This window comes from Neltuma alba, unplaced genomic scaffold (assembly GCF_004799145.2).
Source record: "Neltuma alba isolate B1F8T4 unplaced genomic scaffold, ASM479914v2 tig00012154_pilon, whole genome shotgun sequence".
NCBI lineage: Eukaryota > Viridiplantae > Streptophyta > Magnoliopsida > Fabales > Fabaceae > Neltuma > Neltuma alba.
In genome coordinates this window covers 300,332-316,274 of record NW_021636702.1, presented here as the reverse complement: position 1 = coordinate 316,274, position 15,943 = coordinate 300,332, and the positions used below count along the sequence as shown (strand labels likewise).

Genomic DNA, 15,943 nt, shown 5'->3' with positions numbered 1-15,943 from the left:
AATTTATAACGAGTAATTAAAACTTAAACTTCCCATTAGGCGATAATTTCATATGAAGTGAGTTTTACGATTTGTTTTTGGGATACAGGTAATAAATGACTAAATGCAGTAAAAAGAAGTGCCATTAAGGGGTCCTAATGGCCATCAGACTTCCACAACTATTACAAAGAACACGATGAACCTGATACCCCCAAAGGATCAAAACCCGCCGATGGTAAAATATTAGAATCAGATAATGCATTGCTTGTGGTTCCATAAGCTATAATGCATATTCATTCACTGGGACCACAAGGAAACTGTTTAGAGGAGTCATTTTACCGACTTCATATAAGAGAAAGAGGGGGAAAACGGGGGGAAAAAAAGGTTTGGCTATTACTGTCATTAAAAAGGAAAAAAAAAACACTTTCTCCTTTGATATTCTGAGCTTCATTCGCACTAACTCTGCAACAATGGACTCAAAATTTTATACTGTACTTGCTCGGTGGTCAGGTTGTTCTCCTCTGCTGAAAACATTGAGCTGAAGGGCAAATGTTAGAAAAACACATCGAGGCAAGATGAGTCTGTCAACAATACATCAGCAATGGAACAACATATTACCAAAAATGTAAATCTGTTCACATGCATGTTACCCCAAAAAGTAAGCACCTACCAGAAATGTTATTGAAACATTTTTTTGCATGCATCCTTTTCCCGATCGTGTCTATCAGCAATCTGCCAAAAAAAGATGAATCAGTTAGATGCACCAATAGGCATTTGTTTGATGCTAGAATGCTTTGCTAAAACATCCAGATACCCTCACCATCCTCCTGGCAGCAGCAAGCTCCTTTTTGATTCCAGCTGAAAATCACCAGATCTCAAGTAAGCAATCAAAAACTATTTCACCTTTCCAGTCTCTTATAACTTAAAGCCTCCAGACCAGATTATGCATGAAGTTGAATACTTGAATACATTTAAATCCATTTTTGTGCATTAAAAAAAATATATCAATTGACATACGGTACAGCTTATTTGAAAAATATGAATAAGACATGTACCATCATTTGGCTCCAAGGTTAGTGCATTTTTGAAGCTTTCAACCGCAGAATCAATGTCACGGAGCGCCATGTATGCCTGGGAAGATGGAAGAAACATGTTCATCAGATTGAAAAGTGGGATATATTATGTTTAGATCAAGAAACATGTTCATCAGATTGCAAAGTGGGATACATTATGTTTAGATCCAAATGCCGCCAAATGGTGACAAAAAAGTTCGTTAATAGAAATACCAACCTGCCCTTGGCGAAACAAAGCTTTGACATTATTGCCTGCTTCGCGCATTGCAAATTCTGTGTCTAATAATGCTCCTTTGAGATCCCCTAACTTCAATTTACAAGCCTGAAAAGCAAATATACCAAGAACAATTACTAGAAGGGAAACAAGAAACATAGGTTAGAATGAAATCAGTTGCTATAGGTAGAGTGCATTTAAAAAATTTTCTCTTCAATGTACAATGTAATGGCTTTGAACTTACAGAGCAGTTTGAAAAAATCTGAGACTTCGTTTTTCTCAAGCTTGAACTCTTGTCTGAAAAGGAATTAACATAAGAGTATCAAATTCAAGTGAGGTGCCAGTGAATTTGTGGCATGTTCACCATATAGTCAAGTAATAACTAAACAAACATTAACATACCAGCATCGACTCCTTTCTCCCAGCAAAGATCAAGGTAGCGTAGAGCCTTCCGATACTTCCTTAAAGCCATTTTAAAATCTTGTTTCTTCCAGAGGGAAAATTGATGAATGCAATTATAATAACAGAACAAATATTAACCAGTAGAACAAGAAAAACACATTCTTACAGTTTCACAACATGAAAAGATATATTAAATGAAGCAGGTGAGACTAGAAAGAAGACTATGATAAAGCTCCAATACCTTGAAGTAGTCGTTACCAAAATTTTTAATGGAATCAACAGCATTCATCCACCAATGGAGATCATTAGGGCTTTCATCGAGGTCTGCCGGCCAATCAGGATAAGCATCACCATCTTTGAAAAAGTTAGATATTCCATCATCTGCTCCCTGAGGAATTTCTCCACAGTCCACAATTTTAACATCAATAATGGGGCGACCTTCATCACCAGTAGTAACAAGCTCCATTGAACGGACTACCCCCATTCCCTTTACTATCTTCCCAAACACCACATGCTTACCATCAAGATGAGCAGCTCGAGTAGTGGTAATAAGAAACTGAGACCCGTTGGTGTTAGGGCCAGAATTTGCCATTGATAACATCCCTTTCCTTTCATGCTTCAACTCAAAATTCTCGTCTTCAAACTTCATCCCGTATATAGATTCTCCACCAGTACCATCTCCAGCAGATATGTCTCCTCCTTGGATCATAAAGCTTCTAACAATCCGATGGAAGCAACACCCCTGAATATTCAGAAAAGTATATTACGAATTCTATGGTTAACTTAAAGCCTAATGACAGAAGAATATTCTCAGAAGAAAACATCTTTTAAAACTAAGCATAATGATTTGGCATTCATATCATGAAATAGCATGTTGTCTCTCTCAATTCCAAATATATATATGTATGTATGTAGGCATGTAAAGGAACTACTGACAAGGGGATCTAATCTTTCCTCACATCATGCTATAAGATACCGAATTATGTACTGACCCACTGATCCCCCAATCAAAAAGACCAGTGAAAAGAATAGAATCACGTGAGGCCACATCCTAGCATATTATGATCACAAAGGATATTATAAGAAGTGCAAATCATCACTAAAAATTAGAATGCTACAATAATTTGAAGATATATGTTACAGTTAAGAATCATCATGGTCTGCCACAACTTGCTAAAGTCTAAATTATTGTATGTTATCAGCATTTCTCTATGTTCCATCAGCACTCTGAATACTCACACCATATGCCCCGATTGTTGATCAGAGTTTTATTCAATGACATCAAATAATTACAAAAATAAAAATCAAAACATCAAACAGTTGCCATAGCTCTGTTAAAAAAGAAAATGCATGGCATTATACCCAAAAAAAGTGACCTCCGAAGAGAGAAAAGAAGAATCATTGATAGAAGTTAAAGGAGTCCCTTTCCCAGATTATGGCAATAAAAGGCATTCCGTCGAATGCCGTCCTCTCAAATTACAAGAGGGTTCGGCAAAACTCAGCATGCTTTGCTTACAACATAGACAAACAGTCAACAAAATCAAGGGCATAACCGTCTTTTCTCTACTCATCGTTCAAAACGTTGCAGAGGACCGTCTTCGACCTTTCGTTTGCTGCAAAGTGCAGAGCCTTAAGTCGCTAAGATTACTCAAAAAAAAGTATAAAAGCACAGATGTGCAATCTTCATGGTGCAAATCCCTCATGACTCATGAGTAAAAGAAAAGGTAGCCCTCTCATTGAAACAGTAACAGGCAATGAAGCCATTCATGTTCATGAAGAACAGCAAAAGACGCGATTTTTCTGAGTCACCTGACAAAGTTAGTGCAATAACAAACCTTGTAATGGAGGGGTAGCCCAGTGTTGGGAGCAATGCCTTTCTCGCCAGTGCAGAGAGCTCTGAAGTTCTCAGCGGTTTTGGGGACGACGTCGCTGTAAAGTTCCACCACGATCCTCCCTTCCAACTCTCCGCCTATGCTTATGTCCAAGAAGCACCTTGGCCTCCCCATCTCTCTTCTTCTATGATGGCTTACGCGAATAATGCCTCCTGGACTCTGGTCTGAGTTGAGGAGACTTGAGAGAAAAGCAAATAAGGTCTCAGAAACATGAGGTCAAATGAAAGAAATTGAAATGGTAAATGGGAAAATCGCAAAACAAACCGTAAAAATAAAAAAATTATAAACAGGAACCATGATGGTATTAGTATATGTTTCGAAAACACTACAGGTTTTGATAACAATTCTTATAATTAGGCTCTTATATATATATTTTTAATTTTAGCAGTCTTTTTTGCGATTTTCTCATGGTAATTTATGTAAATAGAAGTAATACCTGGCATCACTGTCGCGTCACTCGTCCCTTCTAATTCCGAACGCCTCCAATTTTTCAGTAAATTTGAGCCGTCCTGTCCTGTCCCATTATTGTTTTATCGGATGACCCGCCATTTCTATTTTGTCTCGTCCTTTTTGGGTCTCAATTCCATCGACGCCTTCATAATAGAAACATACATGTATAAATAGTTATATGTCTTATTTTTTAAATATTAATATTTAATTATAAATACGCATAAAATTTAAATCAAATTATTTTTATGTTAAGTTTTTTTCTATATAAATTAGATAGATAGCATCAATGGCTGGGAAAAAAAGAGATAGCATCCTGTAAAAATTTATACCATTCCTAATTCCTAATTTATAAATAGAGTCACTTTTTATAAGTTTATTAAGTATATGGATACAATTATTTTGTTTATGTCGAAGCCTCAGTATTTCTTTTCTTAAACCGGCGATGCTTAAGTTTAATTTACTCTTCAAAATATAAAATGTTTCAGACGAGGCTTAGAGTTATATTCTTTTGCTAGAAAGAGCATGATTTTTTTTTCCTAAGCAAAATTTTAAGGAGGGTCCTATCTTGTCACAATTTAATGTTAATTTTAATAATGTTGGTGTTAATTAATGGAGTTTAATGTAGTCTGATAAGGTTTGTTTGGCTGTTTGTATTTAGCGGTGTGCCATACGTTCACATTATATGTAACATGCATGTGGTCGGATGTTGTGCTGGGCCTAAGGGGTGAAATACCGTACTCTGGGCCCAAGAAAATGTGGGCCTCTAGGAGCCCATTACACGGCAATATATAGCCCAATCATGGCCTTTGCCTGTCCTTCTAGTCACTGGCTCACTGCCATTCCAGCCCGTGAGCTCTCTGTTTCCCCCCTTCTCGCTTAATATCCACTAACACGATATATATAATAAAAATTATTATTTATATTATGATATATTGATATAAATAAATTAAATTTATCTGTAAAAATGTAATTTTATGTGTAATTTAATATTAAGTTAGATCTTAATTTTTTTTCTGACATTGCATTGATATGAAATGTACCATGTTGTATCTATTAGTACGTTGTTGTGGCAATCTTCTTTTTTTTTTTCCTGAGCACTGGTAATCTTAATTATATTGAATGTATAATTTTAATAACTTTTGAGACGTTGATAATATAAATTCGATTCCTAAGGAAAAGAGGATGCCAAACGCAAAAACTTGTCTCTTTCACATGCAAATTTCAGAAACTCCCTCCACCATCCAAACTGAATAACCCACGTGATGGAGCCGTCCTATCATATTGCTCCTATTCTTGTATCATTCTATTCATGATTCAACAAGTAATCATAATTATATAAATATATTATCAATCTTTTCAAAATAGTTTAAATTATTTTAGGGTAAATGACAAGCTTGTATATATTTTTTTCCTTGGTCAGTCTCACTCAAATAAGACAACGTATGAGCCTAGTTTAGAATAAAAGTTGATATATAGTTATTTTTTTATTAGAAAGAAGTGACATGAAAATGCAATGGATTAATATAATTTTTTATCTCTTAAGTTTATTCTTATTTTGGTTTTAATTTCTCAAGTTTTCAGCGATAAGTTTTGATTCATCCAGTTTTTTTCATCTAAGACATTAATTCTTATAATTTAATAAAAATTTGAACCATATCAAAACATATTTTTGGAAACTCAAAGGACTGATACTAAAATACTAAAGACTGTATTAATCCAAAAATAGTGACGTGCCCAGAAGAGTTGGGTTGGTATATTTGTGAGAAGTGAGACTGGGAGGTGAATTAACAGCCAAAAGTGGGCATCAAAGTCGTCTTCCAAGTCTCGTCCTTGTTTGCCACTTAATCCACAGCTCATAACACATATTACGGTACCGGAATCCAACAATCTGGCCATCAAACGTCGCCATCAATCCATGAATAATAACAATACTGCATATGATGATTATGCTTGTTCTTCCCATTAACGTGTTTCCACAAAATAGCTAAAACACCCTCAACATCAGCCTCAACAATTAATTTCTGGTTTCCATGGTCTTGATAATTGTTTTGTGTTTTTGTTTCAAAACGGGAGATCCAATACTGAATTTTAACATTTCCATGAACTGAAAAGCCCATCTAAATGACCAATTCCATCAGGAAAACACGCATATTAAAAATTACAGCCCCGCCAACCCAATTGAAACGAAATAACTTACAGCAATAAGGCATCTGCATTTTCCTCCCTCTTAATTAAACTCTGAAACTAAAACTGTCAAAAGTTGTCAAACAACTTTGAGAGAGATACAAGCAAGGTGATGAAGTACAAATATTTCAGGACAAGGTGAAGCATCTCATCGAGCAATCATCTTTAACACAAAGCTTTTCCAGTTCACCAAAATGAACTAAAAAGAAGCTTTGCGAGGCACTCAAATACGAGATAATTTTCTGATTCCTCCGTCAGTAAATGCTGCTATATCAACACTGCTATTTCCTTCGCCAACAAGATTAACTTATTACCATTGATGGCGAGCTCTGCCTTTGGTTCTCTTCTTCTTGTTCTTCGGTCATCTCCGGCGAGCCGCCCGCGCAGCTTTCGACTGACGGAGGAGGAGGGGCGATCCTGCCGTCGACGCAGGAGGAGCATTTGGTCTCGACCCAGCTCTCGAAGTCGTAGTGGGCGTGACCCACCGGACGACCTGAACAGAGCCTTCCGATCATCCCGGCTATGACTCCCAGAACGGTGATGACAGCAAGAACTGCAATAACGGGTCCGACTGACCCATGGCCCGTGTGCGCAGCGTAGGCTGGCTGGGTCACTGGTGCGGACATGTGAGAAGGTCTGTATCTGAAACCGAAAATATTTCAGGATTCACAGATATTTGAAGATGTGGAGCAGGAGGAGGAGGAGGAAAAGGTCAAGGAAACTCAATAAACAAAACTAGTAAGCATGTTGAATCCGTTATGTTTTGGGATTTGTTTTGTTCGAGAGGGCTGAGAGATGGGCGAATGAGGACAAATGTGTAAGATATGATATTATATGGCCATGAATATTAATTGATAAAAGAAGCCATTGGGCAACTGCTGGGTGCAGCTGAAAGAGTGAAAGTGAAATATAAATACTAGACCCAAGAGAGAAAAGCAAAGGCCTTTTCAGATGAAGGGGATTAGTTCCTGGTGAGGCACTGGCAAGCAACAAAAGAAGTGTTGGGAGGTGTGAGAATGTCACGTCATATCAAGACCAACCTTAAAAGAGAGAGATTGATGCTAACAAGGAGGGGTGAGAGAGAGAGAGAGAGAGTTCAGCATCTGCTGGGATTGTTTATTCTCATTCTGAGTCGATGAGGTTTTGGTGATGTATTTCCCAGAGAATCTCCTCGTCTCATCTGGTTGAGGGTGTCCCTTATTTTGACGTCTTTTTGATTCAAACTGTAATGTGTCATTGATGGCTCAAAGATAAGTTGGAAGCTTTTGGGGGCTAGCGTCAAAAAGCTTATCATCATTGTTTCAGAATGTTGCCTTCTTTTCAATTCTATGCAATGATGCCTCCCTGAGGCCAATCCCTGGCATGTGATGGTTCTTATTTTTTCCACAATAATATTACCAGACCATCCAAGGATGATGCCCAAAGAAACCAAAAAGTGGGAATTCCCCCGCCATTTAGCTGCCATCTGTTGCAGCAAAAGTGGTTGTGTTTTAAACGAGTATTCTCACATTTCTTGAACGTCAATTTCAAATCTCTCATTATTATACCAGGTTCTGCTATCATCATGCTAGTTAAGGGGCAAAGGGCAATCTAGTTCGAGTGAAAACAATATAAGTGACAACATATACATGAAGCAGCTCTTTTTTGGGGTTAATTAGCAGCTCTGCAGCTGAATTAGAATGGATTGGGGGAGTGTGCAAGCAAAGTAATCGTTTTGAAATTGAGACATTTGGATTCCCAAATACATCTTTCTTCAAATTCAGTCGACACGATATCTTCATTATTTCTATGATCGATTACTCTTGTCTGAAGTTGACTAAATTTATCAGTCACCCCACTTTCGAAATGCAACTTTCAAACCTGCAGATCAGAGCACAGTAGCGACCGCATCTGCTTCTGATCCTTCTGGGAAAACTTTGTATGGTTTGGATTATTCTGTGAATGTGGGATGATGGCAACATGTTGTATGACCATGATGTTTGAGTGGTTAATTTATGGTATAGCATATACTACTTACTGCCTTGACTCGGAATGGACGTGGTGAAACAGCAGCTCTCTCATCCCAGTTTCAGGCGAAGAAAATAAATGCAAAAAGTATCATTTACTTGGCCCATGCAGGTCTCGAACCTGCGACCTTCGCGTTATTAGCACGACGCTCTAACCAACTGAGCTAATAGGCCCTGATGCTCACGGGTTATCCATATTATATATTTCTCTTCCTGGTAAAACACATTATACTATACGACTCAGAATCAGATAAATCTAACCTCCACCTGATAACTTATGCCTTACTTTCTTGTTTGTTTAGTTCCTATATGTTCTTTTTTTTTTTTGGTGTAAAGTTCCTATATGTTCTTTATATTAAAGCCCCCAAACTCACTGTGGAAAAAGAAAAACTACTAAGACGTCCTTTGAGCCCTGGTTCCGTCAAAAACAAAGAGAAAAATGCATGACTTCTGCAGCTTAGGATGGAGGGGGCTAGGAGCATAAAAAGTTGAGAGGAGTATCTATAAGAGGCAAATAGATAGTATTTCTTGCCTTGTAAATAACTAATCAGCTTCTCTGCACCCATTGAGGGACAAGTTTGGCTTGTAACGGTTCCAGTTATCTATTACACCATGGGTTCAGATGCATTGCCGACAATGTTGCATTTTATGGGTATGCTAATATGTATGCATCAGTCACCAAATCACGTACTGATACCGAGCTCATCGGTTGACAAGGGGAAGGCAAGGCGCCACGTACCCGCCAGTGTATGGGCTCAATCCTGGGAAGTCCCACCTGAGGCGACTCCGGATTTAGTCTGCACCCAAAGGGTGTCGGATACCGGAGGGAGAAATCTAAAAAAAAAAAACCAATCAGCTTCTTTTAACAAGAATTTAAATATTAGAACCCTGAAATGAGTTTTGAAAGAAAAGATCAGAAAGTAAAGTTTGGGCTTGGCCAAGGGCCTTAAGACCAGCCCATCGGTTTTTCCCAATCAGGCCTATACCTGAAGAGCCCATCAAACAAACCTATAGCCCACCCTACTAAATTAGGCTCAAATGATGAACATAGTCCATTAATAAGAATCTTCTTTTCATGAACCCGCCTGAGAAAGTCATAATTTTTAAATATACGAATAATACACGACCAGATTGGAGAAGATCACATAAAAATAAAATCGCCTCTAATGCTAATACTAGCTCAGTTCTTAATATAAAAATTAATTTAATTTTTAATTTAATCTTAAATGTAAGATCCCAATTCATTTTATCGTTCATATCTATCTTTTTTTTTTTAAGTATAAAACCACAATTTACTTTGTCTTTCATATTTATTCATTTTTTTAAAAGTAGTCATTGTAGTTGTTGTATATATTAAATGTTTCATTAAATGACAGTTTTAATTAATACATATGATTAGTAAAGGTATTCTATGAAAAAAAACGCATATTTATTACAAATAACAAACTAACTAATTTCCTTAATCTCCTCAAATTAGTTAATTAGGTTTTATATTAAGGACTAGAAATAATAATAGGGTGTTGTCTTCTTAAAGCTAATTATATGTATTAGTTAGAATTACTATTTAATGGAATCTTTAACAAGTATAACTAATACAAATACTACTTTGAAAAAATAGATAGATATGAGGGGAAAAAGTGAATTGGGTTCTTATATTTATGAACAAATTAAAAGTCAAAATAACTTTTATATTAAGGACCAGAATAATATTAACTAGAATTACTATTTGATAAAATTTTTAACATGTACAATTAACTCTTATATTAAAAGTCAAAATAGCACCAGGGAATATCACATTGACAAGAGGCATTTCAGATTAAAAAAATTAGAAAGCAAGTGGACCCTTCCCTCGGGAGCAAGATTCTCCATCGTTCACGAGTGCTCCGTGAAAAGATTCCCAAACAAGGCAGAGAAAAAATACAAACTGAGAAAACTTCACACAAATTTTGGAAGACAAGCAAAGACAAGGTGAGAGAATCAGGTGAAGACATAAATTTGAATTTGTATAGGTGGCCGGTGGTTGGCCTTTCGGCCTTCTACGCCTCCTTCTCAGCTTTTGGAGGCATCGTAGATTAGAAAGAACCCTTTGGACATGCATGATATTCAAGGATATTTGGGCTCTTTTGCTCTTCATAAAGGATGCTAGTTGCTAAGTAAAATATAATTTTACTGTAGTATAATATTTTCATCATAGGAAGCTTAGGTGAATTGAATTGAATTATAACGATTTATTAAAGTCAGAATGTGGTTGATGACACTTGTTGGTGACTCTTTTTTTTTTTTTTTAAGCTTGAACTTAGGGACACTTTTATAACATGTTAGTTAAAAGCTCGAAGGTGTTCTTTACAATAATTCCATTGAAAATATGACAGCATAAAAGCATCTGAATTTACCTTTTTCTATAAATGAAATCGACTTAAAAATGCATAACACACAAGCATCATTCTGTTTTGTATTTTATATCCGTCCACGATCCTAGTTCTAATTCTAATTCTTGTCGTGCATATGAAGAAGGATAGCTATGGGGTCACCGATGAGAGAAGGAATCTTTGGTAGAAATGATTTTAATTTTTTGTCTTTGTAGGGCCAGGTTGTTTGCTCAAATTCATTTTGAGGAGCCATGTGATTTGTTGATGCATTGATCAATATGATTACCAGTTGAAGCAAGAGAAGATATTGAATCGTGTCAGTTAATGATCAGCGCAGAGAAAAGGCCCGATTTAGAAAATAAGGGTAAAGAGAGAAGGAGGTTCTCTCGTCTATCATTATTCACTCACTCACGCATTTCATCAAACGGACAATGTACACTATAATTGAAAATTGGGATGCCATTGGCCCCCATTTATTATGTCTTGTCTGCAAGATTCGCCACTATTATTTTGCTTCTGAAAGTGACTGTTTTGTCTTGCACCCAGCTAAACACAAGGCTAATCCAAAAGTTTTCTTTAGAATTATCTAGTGCACATATACGGCCATGGCTTCTTTTTCTCTTGCATATAATCTAACGTGTGGTCCCACGAAATTCTCTGTAAAATCACTCTAGACAGTAAAATCTCGATAATTACATTACTTAAGCATGTTTGAGATCTTTTTCAAGTAAATACAGGCCCTTTTTTTGTCTCTTTTTTTCTGGGTGGGATATGAAAAGAGTTTGGGCAAAAGCATAAGATCTAGGAGGGTTTGAACTTTGACTAATCAAAATTTAAGATGTTTGTTTAAAGGCTACATAATTTGGTCAGCAGATTCAAAACCATATGATTGAGTTGATTGCTTGCCGACACAAGACTTTAATGGGATCTCCTTTATATAATCAAATGATTGTCACTTAGTGTGCTGAGAATTCCAAGTTATTTAGCTTTTAGTTCCAAAAAGATGCTGCCAATGGGAGAACTTTGCAGAACACGATGATTTATCTGCCTCGTCACCAAACCCACAACCACACGCATCAGCAAAATTTCGGTAATTTGAAAGAATAATTTTTCAAAGAAGTCTCATCTAATGGACCACAGTATACACAAAGAAGGTACATTTTAGCCTAGGTAGCAGGCAGATTTTAAATCCGCATTCAACAGATAAAGTAATGACAATGGATGGAAAAGATCATAAGATCACCAGCCATACATGAAAAACCGCTGAGCTACTTTCAAATGAAAATCATAATAGGCCAAAAGTTGGTAGCATGACAGTTATACTCCTCATCGTTCTATATTTCATAATTTTCCATGTGTTTGCAAGCACTCGGATAAAAATGGAGAGACCTCATAGAAGCCACTGGAGAAATTTCTTACGGACCATCATATCGTGTTCAGGACCAAAAGCAATGAACGAATTTTATGATATGAGGAAAAACACCTGCTTCTTAATGTGCAGAAATGATCTTAATCTCGGAGTCTCAGATCAAAACTCAAACTCAAACAGAAAGAAAGCTAATCCTGCAAAATTTAAATAGCCTCTCTAGTCTCTCCATGCAGATAGATCCTCCTTTTCAACTTGTTTCACGATGTATTCCCTTATGTGGTCATAAACTCCTCCCATGTATACTTTTATCTGCAAAATTCATGGCGGAGAATATCTATACATCATTTTTTCCAGGTTTATGGATTTCACCATTCCATCTATCGCTCTCTGGATTTTTCATCATCATCATCTTCCATGCTGTCATCTTCAGTTTGGGACATTCCTCCTCCAGATCCTGAGGTTAACTGGAGGGGACCTTGAGGAGAGCCAGACCCTGAAACGATACCCTTGGAGGAGTCATTATATTGATCTTGGGACATCCATAAACTCCCGAGAACTACAACAGACTGGTCACCAGGAGTAGCTGTGGAAGCTGGAAGTCTTCGGGTATGAAGTCGGTATTTCTGCAACAACAATACCATATTAGTCCATAATACAAACTTTGTTATGAATGAAACCTCAATCTCCGTACTCCGTATTATAAGTATACTATATCAGTTGGTTTCTGAAAAGCTCACACGTTCTGGGAACCATAGGGGGGGGGGGAAGTAATAAGAACAACAACGCACTTGTAAATGGCTCTTCACTTCATCGTTGGTCAGGCCATCAACTTGCATGAGTTCTCTAATTTGCTTTGGAGTGGCAGCTGCAAGAAGAACCCAGACATGTCAATTAGATACAAGAAACTAAGAACAAAGGAAGTAACTTAAGCTGCGGGGAGAAATTGTTTCTTAGCAAGTATCAGTGGGGACTAGGGAGTAGAAGACCTTTCAATTGGGAGATAATATGCAATCCAAACATTTCCTATTTTTATCTTGCCTAATCACAACAGTATCCAAGTCACAACTCACAACTGTCCTAAGAATTAGATAAAACAAGCACTACATAATTTCATACCCATCACGATCTAATCCCTGAACCTTTTTAGACTGGTTGGAAGTTTTGGCACTTCATTTGATAGTTCTTAATTTCCCAGTCAGTGAAATGGAAATTGGGCGAGTTGTATAGTCCCAAATTAAGAATCGTAAACAAATTGCATATTGCAGTTTCAAGAAGGTATCCGCCTTGACGCTTTCAGCAACAGAAGATCAGTAGAACAGTGGTAATTGATCAAATTTACATGAGAAGGGATCCAAGTTTCTTTTTCTAACCTTGAGAACCTCCAAGTTGCTGCAGGGCATTGACAAATCGACGGTGCAGCTCTGGTGACCAACACCTTCTTTGTTTCCGAGCAGTCTGATGCTGTCCAGTGCGTAAACTTGGTTGGTCACTGCAAGGAGGCGATGAAACCGCCCTGCCAGACGATATTCTTGATCCGCTAGAAACAGACCCCTCCCTCAGATTTTTAACTCCAGGAGTGACAAGAGAAAGTCCATTAATATCAGACTCTTCCATTTCTTCCTTGGTTGCCACAGTTGTCACATGAACTGGACTGTATGATGCAAAAGGCATAAAAACCCTCCTTCCAATTCTATTTCTACAAGATTTCAAAGGATCCTCTGCCACAGTGGGTTCTTCATTTTTCTGCTAGCACCAGATAGAAAATTAGGTTAGCTCATCTCTGAATGGTAAATTCACAGGATATTTTATTATGCGAGAACCATAAATGCAATTCCGTAGGCTATTATACCTTGTTTTCTAATTTATAACGTTCTTTTTGTTCACAGGTGGGGTAACTATCAGTGTTCCACAGTTGTACAGAACTCATCCAGTTCTTCTTGTCTCGGCATTCCTTTTCTGTTTCATCTTCCTCCTTCTGATCACACTGTTTCCTCAAGGGAATAAATTCTTCCAATACTGGCTGAGAATCAGGTATCCTGAATTTTGCCGATTCCTCCTTCAGAACTAAAATTGCTACAGAGATTCACAGACAAAAACGCAACGCATTGATTAGTCCGTGGATAAAAAATGTCAACAAGTAAAATTCAAGTGTATAAGCTGAGGCTCTTTCACTTCATAAACAAATCCAAAAAAGGACTAAGCAGACAAAGCCATGAGAACAGAATTATAATATCAAAACCCATCACCAAACAGCCAGAAGGTCATAAGCCTAGAACCAGAAACGTCTTCATTCAGACGAAAGATTTCATTACAGGGTAGGAAACCAACCATCATTCAAGAGGAGCATACAGAGAGGAAGCTCACGCCTAAAGGCGTCAATCTTCCTCATTTCCTCTTCCAATCTGTTGACGAAATCATCGAGCCTGGAGAGCTTATCGGAGGCATGGGCGATCGTGGAAACTTCGTAGAGGAAATCAGTGATCGTCTTGGGAACAAAAGTGGGTCTCAAATCCAAGCTCAGCTGTGGTGGAGGAAGCGAGCCCATTATAGATCCTATCCCTAAAATTCAGATCTCCCTGAGCTTCCAGGAGATTCTATCAAACAAGGAGACGAAAATAGTGAAGAGGCGCAAATAGAAATAAGGAATTTATAGGTAGAGAAAGGAATAAAGGAGGAGAGAGAGGGTGGGATTGAATTGTTTGTTTGCGAAGAAAGAAAGAAAGAAAGGGAAAATAAAAGGAATTTTAAATATTAAAAAAAAAGGATTCAACGAATGTGAGGAGTAGAAAGGACGTTTGAATAAAGGCGAAGATTCTGCGGAAGCGAGGAGTGCTGAGAGCAGAGCATCGCCGAGTTTAGACGGGGTTTGGTTTTTTCAAAGTCACCTTCGGGTCGTCGCGTATTTAAAACTTAACTCCTCCCTCTCTCACACTTAACCCGCTCAACCGGTTCGCCCCCCTTTCCTCTTCTGAAATGTCCAAAATCTCCTCTCCCCCAACAAAATCAATATGCTGCTCCCAGTATCTCTTTTTTTTTATTTGCCAAGCAAAATCAGTATATATCAACTATAATATCTCACATAAAGTTCACTCCAAACCCTTGGAGTGTTTATAAATTATGAATAATGCCCAAGTCCCCACCTGACCTAATCTATATTTCTATATCTATTTTATATATAACGTCAGTATAAAATTAGTCATGTTGTGTATTCATAAATTGAGAATAATGTGACTCACTTCAAACTCCATCATTAAATACAAACTTACATTGTACATAATTTTAAATAACATATTTACTTTTTGAATGTACTGTTATAATTCTTCTTTTTTTTTTTGGGCCAACTCATTGATTAGACTTGTGAGTTATGACAAAGTTGTATGAGATATTGACATTTTTTTTAAAAACGCGAAGGCCACGATGCTGTCTTTCATTTATGACCAGATAATTATATATCAAACCCGGATTAGTACATTTTTTCCCATCAAGATTAGTACAATATTAATGGGAAAATAATCAGGTCAAGTAATAAACAATAATAATTAAAAAAAAATACTGTTGTTGTATTATCATTTGTAGTTCATGTCTCAATTAATGCAGTGTAGGGAATTAATTTCAGGGATTCATTAGCACCAATGCATATTTCTTGGTTAAAAACTGTCTATAGGAGTTGGCAAAAAAAAATTTTTTTAAAAAAAGCTGTCTATAGGAATATTTCCACCAATAATATTTTCACTTTAATTAGGAATGGAATTTAAAATAACACTTTTTTAGGTTATATGAGTTACATTCTTGCCAACTGAATCAATTTTCAACAGCTTAAAACTTTCAAGTGACAAAGAAAAGGATTGGAATATGGAATCTTCAAAGTAGTTAGGATCATATTGGACTGTAGTAATATTTGATGTAGGTTAAAAAAAATAATAATGACACTAATAAAATAATCTGAGATGACATCAGAAAAAAATTTAAGTCTTAACAACAGTACTTATCTTGTTTTCTAAGTTC

The 15,943-nt window shown here is 36.9% G+C and overlaps 2 protein-coding genes and 1 non-coding gene across 4 annotated transcripts; all 3 read right to left on the bottom strand.

Moving 5' to 3' along the window:
- Nucleotides 1-282: 282 nt before the first annotated feature.
- Nucleotides 283-3,674, bottom strand: LOC114723801 (peptidyl-prolyl cis-trans isomerase CYP40). Of its 2 annotated transcripts, none has more exons than XM_028910039.1 (9): nt 3,504-3,674; nt 1,910-2,410; nt 1,669-1,753; nt 1,511-1,563; nt 1,270-1,374; nt 1,035-1,110; nt 794-837; nt 650-711; nt 283-517 (listed from the first exon to the last, which is right to left on the bottom strand). In XM_028910039.1, the coding sequence occupies exons 1-8, from the start codon at nt 3,672-3,674 to the stop codon at nt 658-660; spliced, it is 1,089 nt and encodes a 362-aa protein (XP_028765872.1). In that variant the 3' UTR covers nt 283-517; nt 650-657. The 2 variants fall into 2 exon arrangements, with proteins under 2 accessions (XP_028765872.1, XP_028765873.1); XM_028910040.1 differs by having other exon boundaries at nt 800-837.
- Nucleotides 3,675-8,300: 4,626 nt separating this feature from the next.
- TRNAI-AAU (transfer RNA isoleucine (anticodon AAU)) lies at nt 8,301-8,374 on the bottom strand. The gene has a single exon. It is a non-coding gene; the product is annotated as a tRNA-Ile (tRNA).
- A 3,299-nt stretch (nt 8,375-11,673) lies between these two features.
- Nucleotides 11,674-14,703, bottom strand: LOC114723746 (transcription factor HHO6-like). Its single transcript, XM_028909979.1, is given in 6 exon segments — nt 11,674-12,326; nt 12,328-12,561; nt 12,727-12,803; nt 13,309-13,681; nt 13,788-14,011; nt 14,267-14,703. Coding segments are annotated over 6 exon segments (1,179 nt in total). The 5' UTR covers nt 14,484-14,703; the 3' UTR covers nt 11,674-12,272.
- Between the last annotated feature and the right edge of the window lie 1,240 nt (nt 14,704-15,943).